This window comes from Haliotis asinina, chromosome 10 (genome assembly GCF_037392515.1).
Source record: "Haliotis asinina isolate JCU_RB_2024 chromosome 10, JCU_Hal_asi_v2, whole genome shotgun sequence".
Taxonomy (NCBI): Eukaryota; Metazoa; Mollusca; class Gastropoda; order Lepetellida; family Haliotidae; genus Haliotis; species Haliotis asinina.
The window spans coordinates 33,999,858-34,026,553 of record NC_090289.1 but is presented as its reverse complement, the minus strand read 5'-3'; the positions used below and the strand labels follow the sequence as shown (position 1 = coordinate 34,026,553).

General features: G+C 41.2%; 2 protein-coding genes across 6 annotated transcripts in view; one reads left to right on the top strand and one right to left on the bottom strand.

The window, feature by feature from the left end:
- Nucleotides 1-17,269, top strand: part of LOC137298009 (multiple epidermal growth factor-like domains protein 6) — a 94,730-nt gene extending 77,461 nt beyond the window's left edge. For 2 of the 5 annotated variants that reach the window (XM_067830036.1, XM_067830031.1), the window contains 12 exons: nt 459-599; nt 886-1,026; nt 4,144-4,335; nt 5,262-5,404; nt 6,186-6,364; nt 7,029-7,099; nt 9,163-9,312; nt 11,313-11,343; nt 11,633-11,667; nt 12,214-12,304; nt 13,685-13,875; nt 15,293-17,269. In XM_067830036.1, the coding sequence (XP_067686137.1) occupies nt 459-599; nt 886-1,026; nt 4,144-4,335; nt 5,262-5,404; nt 6,186-6,364; nt 7,029-7,099; nt 9,163-9,312; nt 11,313-11,343; nt 11,633-11,667; nt 12,214-12,304; nt 13,685-13,875; nt 15,293-15,330 (1,403 nt within the window). In that variant the 3' untranslated portion in view covers nt 15,331-17,269. The remainder of the gene's footprint in view (nt 1-458; nt 600-885; nt 1,027-4,143; nt 4,336-5,261; nt 5,405-6,185; nt 6,365-7,028; nt 7,100-9,162; nt 9,313-11,312; nt 11,344-11,632; nt 11,668-12,213; nt 12,305-13,684; nt 13,876-15,292) is intronic. The other 3 variants (XM_067830035.1, XM_067830033.1, XM_067830032.1) reach the window with 3 other exon arrangements.
- A 1,506-nt stretch (nt 17,270-18,775) lies between these two features.
- Nucleotides 18,776-26,057, bottom strand: LOC137298840 (PI-actitoxin-Afv2b-like). Its single transcript, XM_067831162.1, has 4 exons — nt 25,967-26,057; nt 24,620-24,661; nt 21,567-21,630; nt 18,776-19,008 (listed from the first exon to the last, which is right to left on the bottom strand). The coding sequence occupies exons 1-4, from the start codon at nt 26,009-26,011 to the stop codon at nt 18,833-18,835; spliced, it is 327 nt and encodes a 108-aa protein (XP_067687263.1). The 5' UTR covers nt 26,012-26,057; the 3' UTR covers nt 18,776-18,832.
- Nucleotides 26,058-26,696: the final 639 nt, after the last annotated feature.

Below are 26,696 nucleotides of genomic sequence, written 5' to 3'. Positions count from 1 at the left end.
ATTTTGATGATTTGTCAGATCTCCAAAGCCGTTTAAAATAACAAATAATGTAATCACATAATTATTACGATATTAAGAATTTTGTTACTTAACGCCAAACTCTTATAGATGAGGTATTCTCCATTTTACTTATAAAAGAAAAATGTTAGATTAAGTATAGTTAATAACTCAATAAGACTACATCATATATTCCCTCTATATATTTAACGCTATATATGGCCGGTATACAGGTTTTTGCAATGTCTGAACAGTTATCGCTCACTGAGGGTTACACGCGCATTATACACGACTAAACACTTTACAGTTAATGTTTTTAACACCGTGGAGACAATACGACAAAACCCTTTTAGCAACCGACAACCAGATTGTCCGATTCCGACTTCATCATAAACGTGACATGAATTCTAGAGACCGACTGTTCCTGAAATAGATGCTTATGATTATTTACTGTGGATCAGATCCCGTACAGCTGGGCGACTACTGCAGTACGCCTTCCCAGTGCTTCACGGCCGTCAGCAACAGCTACTGCAGCAGCAACTACACCTGTGTCTGCGACGATGGATACTTCCCAGACACGGACACTAATGCCTGTCGAAAATGTAAGCATTGACGTTAGCGTGTTGGAGTACTTATGTGGAAGGCCCATGACTCTAAACGTCTCCTTACAATGTTCTGGTATGTTTTTATTAACGCGAAAGCCTGTTGACATGTTCCTCTTTGAAATGTGGGTCGTTCCACCCCTCGTGTGTTTTCTAAATATATCACTGAAGGAATGTTCCTGAACAGACATCAAGGAGCATCTCCTCTCTTTAGTCACACATGGCCTCATTAGCTTAAAACAATACTCTTTAATCATGTGATCGTGTGCTGTTTGTCTTACCTTAGACCCGGTGTTGTTGGGCGACAGATGTCTAGAAGGCTGGCACTGCAGCAAAACATTGAACCATTCGGAGTGCTCATCAGCCCATAACTGCTCCTGCGTGTACGGCTATACACCAGTCGAAAACAACACCCTTTGTGTTGAACGTAAGTGAATTAGGGTGTGCATGTGTGTCAGGGGAGTTGGGAAATGGTTGAATGGCTGTTTCTTGTTTACTGAAGTTCAGAAACACGGTTAGGAGTGGTTTAGGTAATCTGATATATACTGAACAGCAAAAGAAACGCAAGTTTCGAAAAATCCCGCGGAAGTAAGCATTGATGTTTGTCTTTTATTACTTGACAAAAACAACTAGTGTTGTGTTTCTTTTGCTGTTCAGTGTATCATTTTTTAAATGGTAGTGACGAATGTTTTACATTTGTACTTTCTTTTTAAAGAACAAATTCTAGTAAACTTTAGAGGTAGGTGCCATCCTGGATTCGAACCCATACTCTCAGAGTGACGCAACTTCTCTAACACACAAAATCAGCGAGCTAACCATACCAGCCATGGAGGCTTCCACAAACATGGAAATCTGACTTAATATGAACTGGGTAATGAGATGCTACCCAAACCTGAATGATCGAATCCGAACATTCTAGGAGTAATTACAGATGTGACATGAAACTGACATATAAAAATACATGTATTGATAAAAAATGCTTTCCCTGGATAGAATCTAAGGTGCTTCAAAACTGACTTACATTCAGCATCAATGTAGCCCAACATTATTGACATATAATGATTATGTTGTGATCAACTGGACGATGCTCTGACCAGGGAACTGTAGACAAAAGCATCGCCTGGCTCACTCAGACATGTTTGTTCCGCGTATTTTGGGACTTGTTTGTCACGGATAATGGGATGCTTTTTGTCACGGGTAATCAGAGGCCGGCTTGTCGTGGGTAATGGGAAACTGGCTTGTCACGGGTAATGGGGCACTGGCTTATCACAGATAATATGAGACTTGGTAATATAGACACTTGTATGTCATGGTTGATGGGGTACTTGTACAGGTGTACAGGGTACAGGTGATATTAGATTTGTTGGTCTAATGGGAAACTTGTTCGTCGCGGGTAATGGCTTGTCACAGGTAATGGAAGATTGGCTTGTCACAGGTAATGGAAGACTTGTTTGCCATGGTTGATAGGGTTCTTGTTTGTCACGGGTAATGGGAGACTAGCTTGTCACGGCTGACGAGTTACTTGTTTGTCACAGGTAATATTAGACGTGTTTGTCACGGTTGATATAGTACTTGTTTGCCACGGGTATTGGAGACTGGTTTATGATGGACAATGGGAGACTGGTTTGTCATGGGCAGTATTAGACTTGCTTGTCATAGGTGATATGATACTAACTTGTCAGGGGTAACGTGTTCGTCACTGATAATTGGGGACATGTTTGTCACGGGTAATATGAGACTGTTTTATCACAGGTAATGAGGGATGCCATGTGAAGTTTTTAAGAAACTATGTATCAAGATTTCAACGTTTAAATACATCTATAAAGATTTTTTACAACGGTCTTTATTCCACTGAGCGTTACCCTGCATCGAATATGACTTAAAGGCACTTTATGCACTACCTGTTTATATGTCGGAGGATACGTACGATTGGAAATTGTGTGTATTATGTCGACGATACAGTCTACATTCACATGCATTAACATTATACATGTCTCAGCTTACCCAAAACATTCACAGTGCTAAAGTACGCCCCAGCAGAGGATTAGGAGTGGCTCAGAATACCACTTGCTACCAGCTGCGTGGTATATCCATTTGAAACTTGCGTTTTGACATAACTATATCCACACACGAACTGTGAACGTATACAGTTACCTATATGTCCATCCGTCAGACTGACAACCGCATGTTCAGTGCATGGCTAAGAAATATACATGCTCTACATTCCGGATCTGGACATTGAGGTATTCAGAAAAGGACTCAAATTAACGAGCGCATCGCATGTCGAAATGTATGGTGCGCTGTTTGGGCCATACGACACGTTCGGGTTAATTCGACGTTAAGCCCGTTCAGTTTTTCACATTGATGTGCACTTAATTGCAATGCGATAGGCGTACAACAGATGTTACTTTTGGTGTTGAGGAATCTGAGTGTACTCCATGTTTCTATACTATTTCCGGAAGCAAAATACAACAAGCATGTGGGTGTATTTAACAGCTGGCTTATATTCGTAAAATAACACCTGGATATTATCAACAATACTAAGACGACCACAACCTACCGAAACACTAGAGGCATGAAGAAGCTGGTTATAACGAGGATGTAAAGATCTAATGACTTCGTCGTACTTGCATCCCATCAGAAGAGTTTGACCATCTCACAATAATAAACAAGCAATGCCATTACCTTTTACAAGAAGGTATTTTAATGAGCATCATATGTTTTGGATTAACGTTTTAAAACCCATTCCGTCGATAACGTGGTCATAATGATGTTTTAATGCTCTCGTACCTTACATCGATATGGACATGTGTTGAATTGACCGACGTGTGTTAGTTCCAAATCGGTGAGGATGAGGCAAATAAGTTCATCTTTTGAAGTAGGTTTTTAAGAAAATTCACAAAATAGATAACTTGGTACTTCAGAAGCCTTAGGGACACTGTTCACATGCACTACGCGTTAGGTTTAGATGGGGGTTAGTTTTTTATACTGGACTCAATTGTATGAAACTGTATTGACGCATCAGCTACATGGTACCGTGTGTGAGCGAGTTTATTTTAGCAATATTCCTGCAGTACCTCAGGGGAGGACACCAAAAATGGGAAGTTACGATGGATTGTGTTATCGCTAAGCAGTTTGGCTTTAACTTCAACGCACAAAGGAACATCAGTGGTTCGAAGTCCGGTCGCTTTATTCCTGAAAACGCTACAACATGGTACTTGTTGTTCCCCTGCCTAGTACGTGGCATTTCGAGGATAAAGCAAAATCCGGTTGATGAGGCAGGAGTCCATAGGAATCTGCATAGTATATCAGTTGATTTCTGTACTGAACCTTATAAATAAAGTTCATCTATTAAAATACTAAGGTTTTGAAGAAACTCGGATAATGGATAAACTGGTAGGTAGAAAGACCCATAGCCTCCGACACACATACAATATTACCACACACAGACACACAGGGCCGCCTGCTTCGTATGGGTTCCATACCACTTTTGTTGTTGTTGTTGTTGTTGTTGCTGAATCTTATATTTTTCTTTTCGCTTCAGGTCCACACATTCCACCTTTTTACATTCCACCGACGCCTCCCACGAGGCTGTGTGACCCGAGTGACCAATGGAAATGCAACAGCGACAACAACAGCATGTGCAGTCTTCCTCTGGGTCCCGTTAGGATGACAAGCGGCATCTGTCGGTGTATGGCAGGATTTGCCTCCTCTCACAGAGATGAACCATGCCAAGGTATTTGACCGTGAAGTCAAGACAATAGTAACAATGATGAAATAGGGTGAACGATATTTTTGCCTTGGTCTTTGAATGTGTCTACGTGTACATTATTAATGAAACAAAGCGCAACAGTTCCACAGCGCTACTGCTTTCAGCACACACCAGAAGAAACACCATGAACAGGGAGGGTTGGTCTAAATTAACGCTCATCACGAATCGCTCGTGCATTTGTTTCACTGTTCCATCTAGCGCGCTTACCCCCTCGTAATGCAAACCAGTAATAGCTATTCGATACTATGATCATTTGTTAAAGAACTATAATATACTGAGATGAATAAAATTCTGAGATTTCAATTCACTTTATTTGAATTACATTTTTGTTTAAAGTGAAATTCATCGGTACGTTTTCAAGGCAAACAGACTATATACAATATTAACATGGGTACCCGACAGAATTTAACTGCTTTTCTCTCTTGCATTGGAGTGCTTGGTAGTTGGCTAATACCTATCGTTACCATGGTGATTATAACGTGGCTATCATGTGTGAGGGATGGAAGTGTATGGCGAGTTAGTTTTCCATAAACTATGTAACTTTGTCGTTGAAGTATCACCCTGATTTCAGTTCTCTAGACAGAGCATTCTCGATTGCGCAGATGTAAATGTAAACTTTGTATCAAACGGTGACGACAAAGTGTAGATGCTAAAAGGTGCACTTTCATCCTTCCCTAATATCTGATGTCGCTTACATTACAAGAATAGAGCTTCTGTTACCTACCATTTGGTCATATGAGTAGATACAAACACTGCTGTGTCGAACTTACGTTTGTAACGAAGCAAACCCCTATGCCACTGCAAATTCCTTTTTAGTTAACCATTTTGCGTTTAAATCAAATATCTGATAACGCGACACAATGCTGTTAGTTCGCCCTTATTTGTTTCAGCAACCCAGTCCTATCACGTCTCATTCAACATTACCATGGAGGCCGGCACATACGATTACTTGCCTATCACATTCCACCCTAGTCTTGCCAACAGAAGTTCTGATCGACACACCCAGATGAGGTCAAGGATAACGCAGTTGGGGGTCAGTAAAATGCGATATCGTCTCCGACGTCTACCAGTCAGTTTCTGTCGTCATCACTGTCGCTGTAGATCAACTACCGCAAACTGCGGCTAAAACGCGCATGTGTTATAGTGAAAGAACGGGTACCGACCAATTACCGTAGATTTTAGAAGAAATGAGGAGAAAGAGCGTTAATTGTATTTATTTCAGAAAGGATTAATTCAATGTTAATTCAATGTTCCTGTAGTTTGACAGTTATTCCGTAGCATAAGTTTGATCGGAATGGGTTGTAAGACCACTGGTCACCACCCTCGACAAGTTGACCGATTCTTCACGTGGAGGAGGTGGTTCAATCTCATTGTACCTCAATATTTTGATAGACTGTACCTTTTACCCAGTGCTTGACATTAAAGGAACACAACAAATACGGGTCATTATAATGTGCCCAAGTCTTTTAATGCTAATCTTCTGCAGTATGGTATTTCAGTGAGCTTGCACAAAAATTCTAGCTGAAGAAACACGCACTCACGCACTTACACGCACATACCTTAACAGCAAAATCTCATTAACACTCACCTCGCCGGAATTGTGAATGGTTTTTAATTGTTGCGACGGACGTTTGATCTAACCGAGATAGACACGAGAGCAAAAAGGTTCCTTGTGCATTTAGTTTGACCTCTGTGTGAATTTAATTATTTATGACTAAGAATTACTAATAACATATGATTTTAATTTGAGCACACTTTGAGTGTAATGAAACTGACATTTAATGCGAACAATGACATTTTATTTGTTTGTGTAGCTTGACAACATGTTCCTCAACGCCTCTCTACCCTCCAAGTACCTGCGCAGTTCGCTGCTCAACATCAGCGATCTCCATCCGGGTCTCAATGTATCCGCCGTTGTCCAGGTGACAGCCCGGAAGTACAACCCAATGAAACCAAAGCTTATAGAAGATTTGTTAGTTCTATTAATAGAAAGGTAATATGCATCACTGAATGGATATTCTGAAATTATACATTTCCATGTAAATGGTGGGATACAGAAGTAGTTCATGCATATGCACGTCTCAAATTTCTCCCATCTCGGGAGCAGTGTGTAAGACTTGTTTCTGTTTCCCGCGGAAGTGAGTGAGTGAGTGAGTTTAGTTTTACGCCGCACTCAGCAGTATTCCAGCTATATGGCGGCTGTCTGTAAATAATCGAGTCTTGACCAGGCAATCCAGTGATCAACAGCATGAGCATCGATCTGCGCAATTGGGAACCGATGACATATGTCAACAAAGTCAGTGAGCCTGACCACCCGATCATGTTAGTCACCTCTTACGACAAGCATAGTCGCCTTTTATTGCAAGCGTAGTTTGCTGAAGGCCTATTCTACCCTGAGACCTTCACGGGTCTCCCCTCGGAGGTATCGCTGGCGTATAGCTTAAAGCGGCATAATTACATAGTTACTAGAGGGGTGACGAAACCGAAGACACGGGTTCGATTCCCCACATGGGCACAATGTGTTAAGCCAGTTTCTGGTGAACCGCGCAGTGATATTGCTGGAATATTGCTTAAAGCGGCGTAAAAGCTCATACACTCTTTCACTCACACTGACATGAATATTAAAACTGAATCATGTTTCAATACTGTTACATCAGGTCTAACGGCGAATTGGGACATAGTCGGTTGAAAGTTGGCGCACCATATTTTAGTCACGTTAAGGTCAGAGGTAAGTTTTGTCGAGCAGAATATTGTACGAATATGTATCAACTGTGGTCATTTTCTGTAATATATCACTCAAAATAGCTAAGGACAACCCGATTCTTTTAAATCGCAATAGTTAATCCATCTTTGAATGATATGATCGAGCACAGTGATATATAGCCATATCCTTTGTGCCGTATATCAATAGATATAGCTGTCAGTTATCAAATATACTACCGACAGAAAATAAGGGAACCAAGAAATTGAATGTAGATGACTTTGACTGTGACAGGGTCCGTTATCGTGGCGTATCTCCCAAACGCAACATCCAATGACAATGGAATTTCGCATAATGCATGTCCAGCACGTGCTACACGTGCATACAGAAGTTACCTCCTGTAAATGTACTGGAGAAGTCGCAATCACTAATGCAATAGAGATTGACACTTACTGAGAGAAATGCCTCCGCGGCAGATGGGTAAATCCAAAAGTGTAATTTCACGCCAGTGGGATAAGTACCGTCAAACGGGTGGAGTTGCAACGAGACTTCGGCGTGGTAGGCCAAAATCAACGACACCACGACAGGATCGTCTCATTACGTTAATTGCTCTACGCGATAGGTTTAAATCGGCCCCTGCCATCAATAGAGAATTCCGCACACTCACTGGAAGACGCATTTCAACCTCAACCGTTAAAAACCGACTCTATCAAGCTCGTCTGAAAGCAAGACGGCGTTTTAAGGGTGTTACCCTTTCAGCTCACCATAAGCGCCAAAGATTGGCATGGGCTAGGCAGCATCAGGGACGGGCTATGCGCCACTGGCGTTACACCTGAGTACACCTGATGAGTCAAGGTTTTGCCTACGGTTCACAGATGGCAGAAAACGTTGTTGGCGTCGGAGCTGGGAGCGATATGCCAGAGCAGCAATTCTTGACCATGATCGATATGGAGGTGGTAATGTCATGGTGTGGGGTGGGATTACACATGACAGACGATCAGATTTGGTCATCATTAAAGGAGCCATGACTGGTCAGCGATACGTTGACCAAATATTGCGTCCTGTTGTGGCTTCATTGGCTAGAGTTATCGGCCGAAAGTTTGTATTCCAAGATGATAATGCCAGACCACATCGGGCCCGAATTGTCTCCGCTTACCTCCGTCAAGAAGGTATCCATACATTGGACTGGCCCTCTAAGATCCCAGACCTGTCCCCAATTGAACATCTCTGGGACGTTCTAGGTCGAAGGGTGTACGCCATTTACCCAGGACCCGCCAACCTGGCCCAGCTTGGTGCAGCTCTCCAAGAGGAATGGCGGGCAATACCACGGGCAACCATCCGGAAATTGATTAACAGCATGCCATCAAGGTGCCGTGAATGTGTTGCCCAACATGGTGGACACACCAGATATTGAACTTGACGCCTAAAATTGATTTAGTGGATATATAAAGCAGTTTCAAATTCGTTATTATTTCATTAGTTCCCTTATTTCTTGTCGGTAGTATATATTGCAAAACTGTAACACGATGTCTTGATGCTAAATGGTAATTGGACGTAATATATGGCCTAAGAATATATCGTCAAGGAAAACTAGTGTGTGAGATTGTACTTTGGTGCTGTTGAAGAAACAACCTTAGTGTCAAGACTACCTTCAGTCAGTGTGAGGTATTGAAGTTCTTCACCAGAGCGTTAAAATCTCTTTGTGCTACGGTACCCTGTTCTGCGTTCTAGCGTGACTCTGTACCATCGTCCATACCATACCATACTTTATAGTGTCATTTTCAAAATATTGTAACAGTAAAATCAACCTTCGTTCCAGTTTCTTTTCAAGAACACAAGTGCATGGATATATTTATGAAATAACAACCGAGGCATTGGTCAGGAATGAGTTAGATATCTGTAAATGATCAACCAAATATTTGTTTAAATCTTTTTTAAATGTCCCATTAAATTCTAAAAGATAATTTTTCTCCAGGTTTTACAAACTAACACAGCATGCCCTAAAGTATATTTTTCAAAAAGTCCCAACCTATATAAAACTGTATTCAACACATTCAGCGTTACTTGAAGTGTTGTACTATTGTTTACAGACCTGGACGAATGCCGGCACGGCGACTACAACGACTGTGACCCCGGCTCCTGGTGCATTAATACCCTCGGGGGTTTCCTGTGCGTCTGCAGATCAATCTATGATGACGACTCCAGGAGACTAGGACTCAGAATGGGAAGAAAGTGTATAGGTAATAGCGACTTCGAAGTATAATCTATGTGAACACTTGTCGTAAAAGACTATCCGCTGACAAAGTTCATGATTACTTGTGAAACCACATTACTATGGTAAAACGATATAGGCGTAATGAGAACGCAATGCCTTTACGCGATCGTAGCACTAAGGTGTTGGTAACTCGCAAACTTTAACATAGACTTATGACTGTCTTAAAGCTATGGTCGCTTTGGGGAATGGAGCCAAGGTCCACAAAGTAGAGCTGCAGCGATGTTAAGTCCATAGTAAAGTATGGAAGTCATGTGAAGTGTTAAGCACGATCCTCTTAGCGCCGAGGTCGCTACGTGGAATATTATCGTTGGCCGACTGGCACTAAGCGATCTTAATGCTGAGACGTGACATAACATGGACTTTGGGTTCAAAGCTGGAAGGTCGCTTTATGCAAGGGCACCCACTGAGCCCTTGTACGAAGCGATGTTAGCGGAAAGGTGACTGTAACTCCGATACCTTAGCATACGGCGTACGGCGGTCTTAACGGAAGTGCTCTTTTGTACAACGGTACCATGGTCGTAATCAGCATTTGTGGAGATTCTTGACAAGGATAGGAACCTTATATAGCATGTATGTACATCAAAACATCCGCTTTAAGTGAAACTGTTGGCAAGACCTGCTGGTTTTGATCTGTGGGTGCAAGTTTAACCAGTTTCCTGGGTGACCAGAGGCAGGAACAAACTCACTCGCATAAGGCTGCATAAAACATGAAATGTTTCTCGGGCACATTTTTTTTTCAAGTGACGAGGGGGTAGGACTTTTGTTTTTAATTTTTGATGCGGGAGTAACACATATTTATTTTTTTTTCTCTCAGTAAAAGCTTGGAAAGTCCAGCATGTGTTAATGAGTTGTAGACTCAGTCACACTCATTCTTATGAAAATTCGCAGTCTTAATTTTTTTGTTTAAAGTAAAATTCACCGGAACGTTTTCACTATAGACGATGCGTCAAATTATCAATGAACCTCGATGATGGTTAAATTGCGGGAAGACAGATCATTCATTGATTGGTGTTGATTTAGATATCTTGTAAAGATGGAACTTCAAGAGAAAAATATATAAATCAAGATTGACTTCTTACAGTGAATACATTTAGGTTTTAAACTAAAAACTAAGCATATACTGAGTAACACTACACTGAATTTCTTCTTCCACTGGACGGAGGTCACGTCAGTAGAAGGAATTGTGATTAAAACGTTTGCAATTTCAGGATTTAGGTTTCCAGGTGTGAATGTTATCTTTTAGAAATTGCCGTTGAAATTTACATAACTTTATCACGAAACAACCAGTCAATAACATAACTTCTTGAAATTAAAATGTTAATGCACTCACACAAGGCCTTTAGTGGGCAGTGAGTGGATACGCTTGTTCACATGTTTTGAGTACTGATATTATGTTCTCCTTGCAGTCTTCATACCACTTCATGAGGTAGTTCTGAATTGTCGCGGTACATGGAACCTAGTACTTTAGGTTCAGTGCTTCACAGAAACCCGAAACCCTCCCTTTTAACAAGATTTAATGGTCGCACATCATGACGCATATAAACATTTTTTTTGCGTAACACTTTCATGCCATTTCCTGTCAACAGACTCGCGACTTTTGTTAAAAACAATTACCAAAGTGCCCCAAGTGTTGCATGCTGAGCTGTTCCGGTTTTTTTAAATCTCTACAATGCGTATTTGTGGGTGAATTTCGGGTTTTTTCCCCACAAAGTCCAGATCAAAATTCGTCTATACATAGGACTTTTTCTCACAATCATCCTCTTGATTGCGTGAGACATTTAGAGTTATCTCCCCAACGAGACCTCACCTTCGATTGTACTCGAGTCCTCCTTTATCTTCCTCAACCCGAGTATTCGTGAGAGCCCTAGTTGCTATGGAACGCGAGATGTTGTGAAATAACCATTATTAATAAGAAATTCATGTTGTGAAAGACCTGAAGCAGCTAAAGATTTCCTCTGCTTCCAGAACCCACAACGGCGGAATTACATCAAGAATCGTAAGTATTCAGGTCAACGTAAATATAACCAACGACAAAAGCTAAATTGCGCACTCATGTATTTTCTGAATGTGAGGAAACAGGAGAGTGCCAGGATTTTAATTCACTCCCGCACATGATGATGATGATCATCACCACCATCACCGCCTCTGCTATCATCATCATCATCATCATCATCATCATCATCATTGGCAGTATGGTGATGGCGGTGATGATGATGACAGACGTTTTGATTTCCTTAATACTGAATAAATACTGTTTTTACAACCAGGAAATGTTCTTATTGCAGCTGCGGAAGTGATAACTGTAAGACCAACTGGGAATGTAAGTGAAATCTATTATCAAACATACTTAAAAGAAGTATCTTAAAAAGAATTTCGCCGTACAGCGTTAGCTCTGTCAGGATCATCCATCGTCGGTTCGAAAACCGATTTCGCCAAATGGTTCAAGCGTTCGGTTGTCACCCTGGACACCCGGGCTCGATTCCCCACGTGGGTACAGTGTGTGAAGCCCATTTCCCACGTGGCATTTCTGGAATATTGCTAATGGCGGCCTAAAACTTAACTCATTCACACGTTATGTTGCAATGCCGTTTTATTGTTGGAATATTGCCAAAAACGGCATAAAGGCTTCACTCATTTGAGGATTTTGAAAGCAACAGTACGTTTCACCATTGTATTCATTTTAGGGTTTTTCTAGAATAGTATCGATGTTTCAGGTACTGATATCAATTGTTTTTTAACATACATATATATGTATATATGTATAATGTACATTAGCGTCTCTTAATTAATGCTCACCGTAACGACTTTCTGTGTGGTATGTACATATGTTGTCCTTCATCACTATCACACCTGAATATATTGACAGTTGTTGGCCTCACCTTGGCCGCCTTCTTCCTGGTGTTGCTCTTCCTGATCGTGTATGAAATCATTACAAGGAAACGGCAGATGACAGCCAGGTGAGTTGTATGGTTTTTGATCCTCCGATTAGCGTTTTATTTATCTATTTATTTTTTTCCAGCGTAGAAGGTACATTCACACGGGCATGAGCTCTTGTACAATCTTCTTTACAAACTTCAAGAGATGGACAATGAAAGCAAAGGGAAGTAACTCCATTGTTGTACCGAATTTGTTTGAAATATAAAGTTCAAGGCACAAATGTTCATAAAGGGAAGTAACTGTGGCAGTGAGCCACATGAGTTATGGCATTCTTGATCTCCCGTCTAGCGTTAATTTAGACTAGGGTTAAATAAACTGGCTTTATGATTACATTGTTTTCTTTAGATACAGTATGTGCGAGTCAAACAAGGCGCCAGTTTTAGACCGTCCCCATTTCATTATCGCTGACAGATTTTGTGCAGCCGAGATGAGAATAGCCAGGATGGAAATGTTTGTTTACTGTTTAATGCCGCAATCAGCACTATTCCAGCTATAGTGGCGGTGTGTAAATAATCGAGTCTGGTCCAAATAATCCTATGACTAACAGTGAAGTCAACGAACTCGATCAGAAGATCCCCTTTATAAAATTGAAACTGAAACTGAATGTTTATGTATCGACCGACATAGGACAGATTTGTTTTGGAAACTCGTTTACCAGTTGTACATTAAATGCTGTTGTGTAAGTAACCCAATGCAACGGATTTGGTTGTTCCTTGTTGATGACAGGGAACACACCAAAATATGAGCCTCATTAACCTATTCAGACAATGACCTACTTTTCAGCCAGTCAGAATTTTCTCCTTTGAAAGTGAAAATAGACAACACAGAAAACTCTGAATGCCAATCTCTTGTTTCAAAGAAAACGGTATTTACAAATAAGATGTAATTGTAAGCTTTAATAACGCCGTATTTCTATATTTTATGTTTTATATTTTAGGTTTAGGCGGCATACCCCAGCTAAGAAATCACAGATTGCCCTTGTTTGATTAGGTCGTAAAATGATTCAGAGTGCATCTGGGTCAGTGGGTCACTGTGGGTGTTTTGTGCTTATTCAGTGTAGTCTTGTAACGCACAAAGAGATTGATATAAAATTAATTCCATACCAGACGGTCAAAGTTTTCTAGCGACAGACCTTCGTTTTGAGATTTCCACTGTTTCCCCACTGTATGGCGCGTTTTGCAAAGATTAACTGGAGCGTAGTGTTGTAATATACAAGTGCTTATGCGTATCAGATCATACTGATTAATATATATGTATCCATTTAAATGAATAAGTCTAAAAATTCTGGACTGATTATCGCACTCTGCTGCGGAATAGGACGGAACCCAGTAAGCGAGTAACGAGACTGATTGTACTCAACGTTTTGACATGATGATTAACATATTTTTTCATCACCACAGGGAAGCTTACATGAGATTTGGAAGAGCAACTCGACAGAAGATCTTCCAGCTACGACGAATGTCACGTGATCTTGGCATCCGGGTCAAACAAAATGTTCGCCGGAAGTCGTCTGCGATGAGTACGATAGCTGAAGGTCAGGGTTTGCACATAGCCTCTGACCTTTATGGCGGAGGAATAGTGGCGGCTTCAGGTAGTAGCAGTAGTGTAGACGGGTGGTTGACAAGGTCTGAGCCTAAATACGAAAGATGCACAGGAGACCCTTAACGGTTGGCATGTATCGAGAACAATACCTTCCAGGCTTATGTGCTGCATGTGAACGAAATGCGTAACCAGCTGGTATCTTGATGTGAGATTCTGTGCGTTCTCTTTGGGATGCCTACTGCATTTTCATGGTAATTTCAATGGTCATTTTCTAAACTTTCAGGACGAAAGGATGGGTGCGCACCCCTGTATCCCCCTCTGCATTGATCCGCGTATGCATTCACAAACACAGTTGGTGGAAGTTGGCGGAAATATTGAATTTCACGAAAACAAACCTTCACATTTAGGCCTGGACCTTCTCAGCCATCTTGGACAGATGTAGAAGTTTGCGCAGTCGTAGATGTTTGCTGAGCAAATTGAGCTATTGCTTTTGCCCTACGCTTTTATCGCAAACGCTTCAGTGGCTTGCGTATGAACGATAAGTCTCATTGCAATTAAATGTTTAATTCCGATAGGGTACCGATTCAAGTCAGGGCCAGAGGACATGCGCAAGGCATCTAGGTGATGGAGAAGTTAATCTGTCCCATCTCACTGGCGTATCTCGTAATGTATTCAGAGGAGAGTACAGATTATATTTGTTTAAATCCCTGTGTCGTATATGGGCCCATTGACTTTCAATTTGTTGCCATGGTCTTTACAAGTGAAGTCTACCGGTCATCTGATTGGCTCAAAGACCCACGCTGCATTCGTTTAGATTGGCAGGTTTAACTGATTTCACTTTCTGTTACTGTTTCCTCAGATCTACGCACATGGAGGTATCGTTTCAGAGTATAGTATCCGACTTCAGTAAGAAAATGAGCAGTATACTTAAATTGACGTGTGCCGTTTCTTCCTACAATTCAAACACATCGCAAGATATCATTTTATTTTCACGTTTGTCCAAATAATTTCTTCGCGGAAGACAATAGAATAGAATACAATATAACACATGCGAAACATTACAGTAATGGGCTGTCTCCATTGTGCAACGAACTTTCAAGTTTGTAATTCTGTTAATTTCCAAAAGATTCCAAAGTATCTACTACTTACACCCCTGCAAACCTCCTATACAACATCACACCCCACCCCCACCCCCTACCCACACCCACACCCGCGCCTATGAGGTTATTATGTGCTGTATCAGCAAATATTGTGTTGGGAAAATGGCATTTATGGAGCTATCGAATGTTCTCGTACCTAACATTGATCAGATTTTATGGATGCTTTGCTCACCTACCTTAATGTGTCGAAAGTTACTGTCGAGTAACGTGATAGTGTATCATTTCAATAAGAACGTATTATGAAACTTGACAATATATTTCCTGACCACGGTCACAGTAATGTTTATAGCCAGTGCTCTGTTTCAGAAGATGACTACTATAAAGATGACAATGAGGATGTATGAGACGTCATCACACTCTACTAACAAGCTCAGGTATGCCACTCTCATCAGCCCACTACAGCGCTCAACATCACACGATGCTTACGAGCCCAGGGATCAATACTTCCGGGTCACCACTGCCGATACACGTGATCCACGACACAGATGTATATTGATGATAACTGATTTAGTTGGAAAAATGAAATTCATTAAGATCAGCTAGATCTGTTGGTCCGTTGGTTTCAATTCTTCTGTTATAGTTAAGAACATTATTGTTATGGCTAATCTGACCCATGATAAGGAACCGTTAATAATTTATGGCTTGAGGGATGATGGTTTTTAGGGAGAAGCATGACAATTGCACGATGTGACGGATCCCGCCAAATGTTAAGTTCAAAGTACCCCCCCATTTTCGATACCTCTGCTACACCCTGGATGCATCTATGGTTTGATAATGTTATTGCTTCCTTTGCTGGCTCCGCATTCTTACAGTAGCAATCATCTAGGCTGCCGTTACAACCGAGCTGGCCAGTGTCAGCACAGATGGCGGTCACAGCTGCGGGGGAAATCATACCGAATCTGTAAAAACGTATATGCAAGAACACCTTCTTTCTCTTCCAGAGTACCTTCCAATTGTCTTGCCAATTTTCATCGGTTAGATAATTTAAGAAGTGAAAGTGAGTTGTGATAGGTGCGCTCAACTTCCCAGCATGGACACCTGATTGGATAATAACTTAATAAGACAGTCAAGGGAGGTAATAAATTCATCGGGATGGGCCGTGGATGCGTCCAGGCTATAGTGGAGAATTTATCGGAACGTATACCCTGAATAACATAGCTGATCTAGCAAGAAGTAGACAGCGTGCCTTAGGTATAGAGCCAGACCACGTTCTGGGTCTGAGTGCCCGCTTCATCAATATTGACGAAAATGTATTGAAAATCACATGACCCACTGCTAGCAGTCAGTGTCTCTATTGAATCTCGTTGAATCAAAATTTGATATACATGGGCTAAAGACCCATGAAGTACAAGCAGAGATATCTGTTGGTTAGAGACAAGACCAAGACAGTAGATGGCAACTACTGAATGAACATACTGCACGGCACCCGGCCGCGTCTGAAGACCTGGGCGGCAGGGTAGCCTATTGGTTAAAGCGTTTGCCCTTCACGTGGAAGACCTGGGTTCGATTCCTCACATGGGAATGATGTTGCTTGCATGTTGCTGAAGAGGCGTAAACCTAAACACACTCACTCACGCCTCGACGCCGTGTCGACGATATGAAGAAGCTGCCAAATCTCGTAATTCAACGAAGGTTAAATATTTATTTGTTGTGTATTCAATGTGTATGTGTTGCCTTGCGTCTGTTCCTTTGTACGTAAACGTTCGATGTATGTTGGTACATGTGAGGGTTTCCTTCAAAATGAACATGGAGGCTATTGTTGTGCCAGATCTATTGTGAATTTGTTTTTCTACACCCTGTTTCTGAAGAATGTTTTATATAAGTGGAGAGGTCATTTGTAAATACAATCTGAGTGCGACATAATATAATTGATGACAAATGCAAGATACAATGGTATGCAACTATTAGTAACAATACACTTACTGCCAGCTGAGGCCTTCATTTGTGAGTAATTTATTAAATGAATGACTATATCTTTAAAGGTAATTATTTTTTTATCGATGAGATATAACAGATGGTGAGTGTTAAGAGTAAAACTCAACGACAATAAACCCCACTACTTTCCATTTCTTTTTCAAATTCTTAGTTGCCAAAATGAGCAGTTAAAGTCATAAGGTCAACATTTTATCTTGGTAATTAGGTAATTTGGTAATTTGCGGAGTATGGAAACACACATACAATTATGGCCACTATACGTGTACATTTATGCACAAAACACATTAATCCATGCCTTATGTACAGAATTGTAACGTAAATGTATTCATTGAATAAAGATGTTTTTTTCTGTTATGATGTTCAGCATGACTGACGATGTTTCATCATGTCGTTCTCTGACTACGGAATATATAACAGTGTCTTCAAATTGATGCCTCGTTCAACGAAAGAAGAACCTTACATGTAGAAGTACTTTCATCAAGATAAAATTTTATTATTGCAATATCTATAGACATCCTGACTTTGTCTTCCACCAACCCAGTGATTCACAACAAAATATTATTTGCTGTCTTCCGATCCTCACATCTTGGCGTACCTCTATGTTTTAAGGGGAAGATACGTCAGGGGAAGCGATTCTTACTGAACTGATGTAAACTGTGGTAACTGTTCACACCGCTGGTACTCAGCTACTCAGTCATGAAGTGCAGCAACTGTCTGCCTTTCAGGTCAGATTCCGGTATTGAATTTGGTCACATAATTTTATGCAGCTACGTCAACAACTAGCACATGGAATCGCCAACAACAAGATGGTGGTAGCACATCATATCGTTTTCAGTTAAGTGGAGGGTCGAATATTGTCTTTTCAATCTCCAAGCTATGTGATCATGAAACATACTTGAAAGGTTATCAGGGCACTCTGTGAAACACGGATTCTCAGAGACCCATTGATCAAATTGATTAAGGGGTAGTGGAGTAGCTTAGTGGTTAAAGCGTTCACTCGTCACACCGAAGACCCGAGTTCGATTCCAAACATGCGTACAGTGTGTGAAGCAAATTTGTTGTGTCCCCCACCACGATATTGCTGGAATATTGCTGAAATCGGCGTAACACCAGTCTCGCTCGCGTGTGCCCCGCCAAGTCAAGACACTGACGTTTATGAACAACATATTAATGTCCGTACGTTTTTCTTGTGAATATTTTTCAAATGATTGAAAGAAAACTTTCTTATGAAAGATCCCTCACAATTCCCTGGACCGAATATGGCTAAAGGCGGCATAAACCAAACTCACTCACTCACCCACTTATGTGGTAACACGTGCTCGTGCTGACAGCAGGCAAGTCACGTTGTTCACGAAGAGTGGGTGGATGGGATAACGCGTTTGTCAGCTTGATTCCTGCGAGTTAGACATCGGTACTGTCACAGACAGAAACATTTGTGGCACATATCTGATCTCACTTAGACGGCATTGTCACTGCGAAATAAAGATCAATTGTGCACACAAAATGATGTAAACGTTTCAACATATTGAAATGAATGGTCCAAAGCACATTGCAAATGGCATTTTTCAAGTAACTTTAAATTAGTAAATATTAAGATTGTTTGGCTTTTCTATTCTTTTTTTTATTTTTTTTGCTTAGCTCCACAGACTGCAATAGTTCAACTATATGGCGGCGGTCTGTAAGTGTTCGGGTCGAGACACACAACCCAGTGGTCAACAACATGAGCATCCTTCCAGGCAATTTTGATGACATCCAACCCCCCCCCGATCCCAGAGCCCGATAATCGATGAAGACCAATTCTAACCCGGATCTGCGCATGTCTAAGTATTTCAGCAACATGGAAAACAGTCCTAGTATTGTTTCTAAGTATTTATTCTATGTATTTGGAATGGCTCCACTGACATATATGGTTTAAAGCGGGGAGCACTCCCTTTCACATTCGTCCCTGGAATAGAAACGGTTAGAATTGCCCCTACATCCACCATAGTAGAAAGGGCGACAACTCAACGTTTTTATGTGGAAATAGTAGCGTGGCTTTCTGGCTCTGCATCTACCAATGTAGCGCCTCTGAGCACACCGATGTGGAACTGAAACATACACAAACAAAAATATCTTATTCATAATTATTCAAGAAACGCATCAGCTCTAGGTGGTTCTTTAGATTTAAGATGCTAATACCACTCGGGTCCCCTTCTGGAATTTATCGCGTTAGAGATTTCCGGTAGTCCGTGCTTGTTATTAAGGTAGGTGGAATTGAGGATCGGGTGCTTACACTTTGTAATCTGTTGACGGTGAACTGTGATTGAGAGTGAGTACGTGGATGACTTTTTATGTGATGCATTATATACATGTAGCTGTGAGAAATTCTTCCCCATGCAATTCCTCATTCATGTTATTTTGCAGGATAACAACTAACTTTCCTGTGCCTGTGACATGTGCTACTGGTAGGCTAGGATAAGCCCACCCACTGAAAAGTCTCGATGAAACTGGCTATACTAGACCGTTTTATCCCAACGGTGTCTATGTATATTTTAGCCTTTGTTTTAAACGCTGTAACCAAGTGGTAAATGATTTAAATTTTGGCACTATAAATTTAGAGAACTTGCTGCAGGTTAAGTGACTGGTTTCACGAACACCTGGCGCAGTTGTTGCTTGCAATCATTAGAACACACACACAGACACACAGACACACACACACACACACACACACACACTCATACACGCACACACCAATAATGGGGTGTTCGTTACAAATTGGGTTTCCGTGTGTTGCGGCCATAAAATATCCAATTCCCGTCATGTCGCTTGAACCTTGGTTCTCTAAATCCGAGGGCGGAAGGCTTGTCTACGAGACAAGAGAAGTTGACTGCATCAGCAAGACTATGAGCGGCTGTATAATGCTACGCTCTTTACTACGTACCACTCCGTCGTCGTAGTGAATGAAATTTTGATAACAATTATAATAGTTGAAATGGGCTTGATCATCACAGCGTTAGGCGTCGATGTACCGTCATGTGGCTTGACCCAGGGACGTCTGATCCGAGGTCGGATGCCTTGGACAAGACGTCCCACCTCGGGTCAGACGTGGCCAAAGAATCTCACACGTTAGGGATGTCATCTGTGGCATAGGTGAAAAATACTAGAAGAACCGGAAGTAATCAACCGAAAAATAGACACTGTAGAAGTTTGTGGTGCATTATTAAGGAGGCCAATAGAACCATGCCTACACCCATCCATAGATCTGACTAGTATACGTTAAAATTAACTCCTTGAAACCTGCAGATATACCGTTAGTGTCTTTCCAAGTCTCATTAGTGTACTTTCAAGGCTCAGGTGTATGCACTGTTAGACAAGCACTGCATGGGCATATCGAGTTAAGTTTACCCTGTACAGTGAGTGAGTGAGTGCGTCCACTTGGTTTTACGCAGCTTTTAGCAATATTCCAGCAATGATACGGTGGGTGACACCAGAAATGAGCTTCGCTCACTGGGGTATTGAATCCAGACCTTTGGCGTAACGAGAACCTTTAACCATTGGGCTACCTAACCGCCCCCGCTGTTCAGTGAATGATGCTACAGAAGTGCTCTTGTTCTTCGTCAAGGCACCAGTGTGCTTAAGGAAACACTCATTGGTGATGAACCAGAATGACTTGACTCACACAAATTGACATGTGTTCCTATACCGCAATTACAGAGTTCAAAACGATTACCAACAAAAAAGATAATTGGTAATAAAGCTGCCGAGTGCTAGCGAGTCGTTGAAGCGTCCATGGTCATGTCAAACAGAATTTATGGTCGCTTAGTAGCAACATTCAATTTAGTGGTTGGTGTTGGAGCTTTCGTTGCTTTAATTTGGTGCTGCCTGGCGAAATGAAGTGCTTAGCAATATTGATGTATAGTCTGTTCTTAGAGGTGTTAGTAGGGGTAACAAACTTGATTGTTTAGTGTATACGTATATGTCGATGTCCTTAAAATGTTTGTTTGAAATTATTCCAAACTAATCTGTCTTGTGCTACGGTTTATTAAGATATAGGGCAGCAGAGTTTTGATAATTTGAAGTACATTTTCACTTGATACATGAGATTATGATTAAAATTACTCAATGTCTTATTAAGTAGAAGTAAGGTTACTATATAATGTATATACATTGTATATATATAAACGAGTTAACTGGGGTATGATTTCATACAGATGCTATTAAATAGGATGCAAAAACTGTCATCTGCAAATCAATTAAATCTTGAAGAACGTTCAATATGACTTTGACTAATCACATACTACATGTTCGAATATTTGTTTATTTGACAAAATTGCCAAGAAATCAGACAAAGTACTGTGTACATAGGCATGGGATAAACAATTAATTGATACATTTTATCACACAGTCATCTTTGCCATGCGAATAAATATTTACTGCAAGGATTTTCTTGTCTTTGTAAACTTTGATTTCAAGTTTGCATGTTATATTTTAATTAATGTATTCATTGTTTTCCTTTTTGCAAGTAATCTTTACAGATCGTTTGTCTAACGGTGTGTTGTGTGCCAACTTATCTGAGCGAGTCTTTATCAACACGGCTTTATGGGAGTCTAATCAATATTACTTTTATCTATAGGCAAATCACTAATTAAATCATCCAGATACTCACTGCAAAGATGTCCGAAACTGGATGGTTTGATGCACGTGTACCCCTCGGGGCAGGTTATCGTGGCCTGAAATGACATTCAAATGATATTTTGTGAAATATATTTTGTTTGTTTTTGTTTTACAATTACGTTATAGTGTTCTAATTATATGGCGGCGCTCTGTAAATAACCGAGTCTGGACAACCCCGTGATCAGCAGCATGAGCATCAGTCTACGCAATTTTTTTTGGGTTGTTTAACGCCGGATTCAGAAATATTCCAGCGGGGCTTTGTAAACATCGAGTCTGAAAAGACAATCCAGTGATCAACAGCATGAATATTCTTATACGCAGTTGGGATAAGATGTCAACCAAATCAGCGAGCATGACCAACCGATCCCGTTAGACTTCTCTTACAAGAAGCATGGCTTACTGAAGATAGATTCTAAAGAGGACCATCACGGGTCTGCAATACATCGGTGTACTGGTATACAGTCTGGCAGAAAATGTTTTAGGATGGTGTTTGGTAACTTTACTTTAAAACTATAAGTGCTATCCGTTTCCAATTTGGTATGAGGCTTTATAATTCTTCTACCATTGAGGATTTTAATGGTCATAATTTATCACTCGATAAGAAAGTTGTCTTGTTATTTCAAGTCACAACACCTCACATGTCAAGGGTATCGCGCTACTTACCGGAACAGCGACCCGGTCATGCAAATAGACAGGTCACATGTCAAATCCTTACATTATGCTCGGCAGATCATGTCACGTGACGTCAAGCACGTGCATTTTGCATTAGTTAACATCTGCTGAGTGATGCGGTAGCAAAGGCTTGAGTCTCAATATATCTGTTATGGCTTTCGATTTACGTTGGACGTTGCGTTTGGTGAAATCGACAAGATGATATTTTAAGGTTTGTATCCCTACAAGTGAACTCAGTTGGATATGGTGGTTTGGGTGTAGTTCGAACCAGAAATAATTTGAAAAATCATTTGTCTTCAAGAACAGGTTTACAAAACTGAGCATGATGGATAGGTTAGGCTTGATAGTTGTAAAGGCAATTTAAATTTTGTCTGTGCTCTTTTCAAAATATAATAGTCGTGTTTTGAATCAGAGTCCGAAAGAACAGTTTGCATAGAATTCAGAAGTAAGTAATAGACAGATTTGAAGTTTGAGGGTTATTTCGATTTACCAAATCCACCTGAAACATTCAGCTGAGTGTTTAGAGTCACCAGAAAATGGGCTTCACACTTTGTACACTTGCGGGGAATCGAACCCGGGTCCTCGAACGTGACGAACGGAAGCTTTAACCACAAGGCTACCCCACTGCACCGCATGACAAGGAACATGCATGTAAATACTTCGCGACAACTGCAGGTTAGACACATTAATGCTCGGCTCATAAGCCTACATTGCTCTGTTGTTGGCACAAATTGCTGTCGGTTTTCGTGTGGGATATATTACCTTTGACCGACTGACCAGCTAATCAATCAAACACCTGTCGATGATGAGATAAGATGTCACTTCTCGACGCTGTCTAATGAATACCTAATGACTCTGAGTAGTGGCTTTTGTTAATGAATACTCGCATTACCCGTAATCCGAATATGGGATAATTAATGTGGAGTAATCGCCTTCGTAGGAAGTCAACTTGCCTTTCTCACGGGGTGCCCCCGGTTTCTGACAAAATCAGTTAGGTGTAAAACAACAGAAGGATTAGTAGTGGCCCACTTTTGGTGTCAGTTTGTCAAGTTGAAATGTGCTCACAAAACTTGCCGTGTGTATATATATACCATATACGGTCTAACAGTTCGTTTTGTTCATGAAGTCACCTGTCCAGCCTGTTCAGCATGTCACCGCTAAAATGAAAATGGGTCTGTGCCACAGTTCTTAATTATCTAAACCCTATGTTTACTTAAGTTTCCAAATGTTGGGAAACCGGAAGTACACCTTTCTCACAGTCTCTGGGCCGCATTATTTACCCCTCCGCCGTGCCTTTTCTCTGGTGCTGAATCCTCAGTGAAGCAAGTCTAGATTTCCCAAGGTTTTGGATCTCCCTCTCGTCGGGGTTCCTTTTCACTTTACATGGAATTATTGGTTTCTAATACGATATATATTTAGACACTAAGCGTTTGTCTAGGAGTTGACGTGACAAGAAAACGGAGCATGAATGGTTGGTATGGGCTAGCCATCCCCATAAGACTTGGAACGTTTTAGGTTCCTGAAGGGTTTGTGGTTTTCGAATTCGACGCGCATGGCATGCTAACCTTTTCCGCGAACTCCGGGGTCGTCATTAATCATTTTATTAAGTTTATATCGGATTTTGTCTTTAAAGACGGGTAATATATGCCGTTTTATGTTTACACGATTGTGTGAAATCACAATCGTTCTAATACGGCAGTGCTATTCGGGATAGTTTGCAAAGAATAGACGGTCCGGGTTATAGCTGTTGTTCAGCAATCCGTGTTTGTCTTGGCTATGTGTTGTACCGGTCAGAATAAGATAAAGGAACTTTATACAAAAGCGTTGGCCTGAAGATTAATGCTACAATTTCAGTTATATCTTGTTGCATTTAGAAGTATTAACATTGAGTTTCCACTCGTTTGCCTCGACAAGATCAAAAAGGTCCTCAGCAATCCAGACTTACAGTAAGAGACGACTAGCGGTTTACATACGTCATCGTACCCTAAGTACGTACATTGATGTTCATATTGTCAGTCAGCGGACTGTCCGACCTTGAGTATTAGAGACCAATTTCTGAGTTTCGCGTAAAACCAAATAAGTAAAATAACCCCCAAAAAACCAACCAACAAAAAAACCCCCAAAACCCACCAAAAGAAAAAAAACCCCAAAAAACCCCCAAAACAAACAAAAAAAACCCAAATCAACAACAACAACAACAAAGAAACAAACAACAAAAAACCCCAAAATAAAAAAAAACAAACGACACACACCACAAAACAAACAAGCTAGATTCCGGTTGTTCTGCTCCGCATGTATAATCAAATATCCGGATTAACAGGAGTTTCGGACTAACGAGGGTTCACTGAATAAAGAATTATGTTGAATACTTACCGGGCAACGGCTTGCTTGAATCAATGTGGAGAAAATCACCACCTGAAATATTTAAGATAACTACTGTACACACAGCAAGAATAGCAATACACGGTTATAGCCACTAATTTTCGTTCCCCCTATCCAACTCACATGTGAATAAGAGTGAATCATAAATAACAGGTGTAAGCATGTTCCTTGCGAAAGCAGTTTACTGTATCAAATTATATTTTCCCAAAGTAGAAATCACTCAGTTAATATCTATAATTGCCTGGAAACAGAGTTGTATTTTGCATGAAAGTTGCAAAGAAGCAAACAGTTCATTACGATATGAGGACATTGTATCAATCATGCATATCCGGGTTTGGGTTCATTCCGTGAGAGCGAGCTTTCGAGCTCAATGTTGTAAGATGAAGTGATGCAGGCTATAGATATTATTCATAACGATGACGATAGCCAGCAGCAAAGATCCGAGGCTGACAAACCCAGGATCATATGCAAAACCACGATCATAAGATTCTGGTATCCATTTTCACAAAACTTTGCATAGTGAATACGAGTGCCTTGTCAAGCAAGGAAACGGAGACTTTGGTGAACAAGGAAACGGGCGCCTTGTCAAAAAAGGAAACGGAGCCTTTGGTTAAAAAAGAAACCAGAGCATTGTCAAACAAGGAAATGGGCGCTTGTCAAGCAAGAAAGCGGGCCCAATGGTAACAAGGAAAGCAGAGCATTGTCAAGCAAGTAAAGGGGCGCCGTGTCAAGCAAGGAAACGGGCGCTTTGGTCAACAAGGAAACAAGAGCACTGTCAAGCAAGGAAAGGGACGGTTGTCAAGCAAGGAAGTGGTTAAGAACCTTTTAACTGGTCGATTAAGGGATAGGACACCATGTCACAGTAACGTATCTGTTTATTGGTTATGACTTAGTGGTAAGGTGCGCTACCATTGGTTACTTCCCTGAGCCATGCAAGGATTCGCTGACCGCATATTCGAACCAGACATACAGCTAGCAGTCTTCGACTGTTTGCAACCAAAATCCAGCACAAAGCTGACTACCCGTCAAGATCCGGGTTAGAGTTGAACTTAGGTGCCATATGCCTGTCTTAGGAGACAATTAACGGGATCGGGTGGTCAGGCTCGCTGATATGGTTGACACATGGCATCGTATCCGAATTGCGTAGATCGATGCTCATGGTGTTGATCACTGGATTGTCTGGTCCAGACTCGATTATTTGCAGATCGCCCCCATATAGCTGGAATACTGCCGAGTTAGGCGTTAAACAATAAAATAACCAAACACAAAGCTGACACTGAAACACAAAGCTGCTTCAAATATTCCGTAATCAAAACACAAGCCATTTAAAATACTCACCATGCTTAAAACAAGCAGCATCCCCGAATGTACTGACGCAGTCATCTTTCGGCGACAGCGTTCCTCTAATGACAATTAGCTGGACCAGTTGCTGAAATACCAACACTTATGATCATTTATTTCTAATAGATGTAAGTCGACACGAAGGTTGCTAAGGAGGGTGACACACGTGGGCTGTAAGTAGCCGGGTTGTGTGGAATGCCACTGACGCCCATGTTTTGGTAGGCCGTTCCAGGAAAGTACACTCGTGTGTCACGGTGGTATTGAGTGCAGTGACCTCTCGGGTGGGTATGTTGATTTGGTGTTGGTGATTCTCGGAAACAAGGTTGTAGGTTCTTGTTGACTTCCACTTGACTTGATAATGAAATGTTGCGGGGGAGTGACATCCTGGTTTGGATATATGTCAAAGGGCCGGTGTCACAAAGCGAACGTATCTGTAGATGGGACCGGTGTCAAACAGCGAGGATAGCTGTAGATCGGACAGGTGTAATAAAGCGAAATGAATTGGAGATTGGGCCAGTGTCATAAAGCGAGGGTAACTGCACGTGAGCCTAGTGGGTAGGTGAGTTTTGGGCCGCAATTAACAATATTCCAGCTATATTGTGACGTCCGGCGTCATAAAGCGAGCTTAGCAGTAGATCTGTCGTAATTCAAAATGAGCTGATGTTAAGATAGATTTGTGAAAGTCATGTTTAGGTTCCATTACATCAAATCAGAATCAAATGCTCCC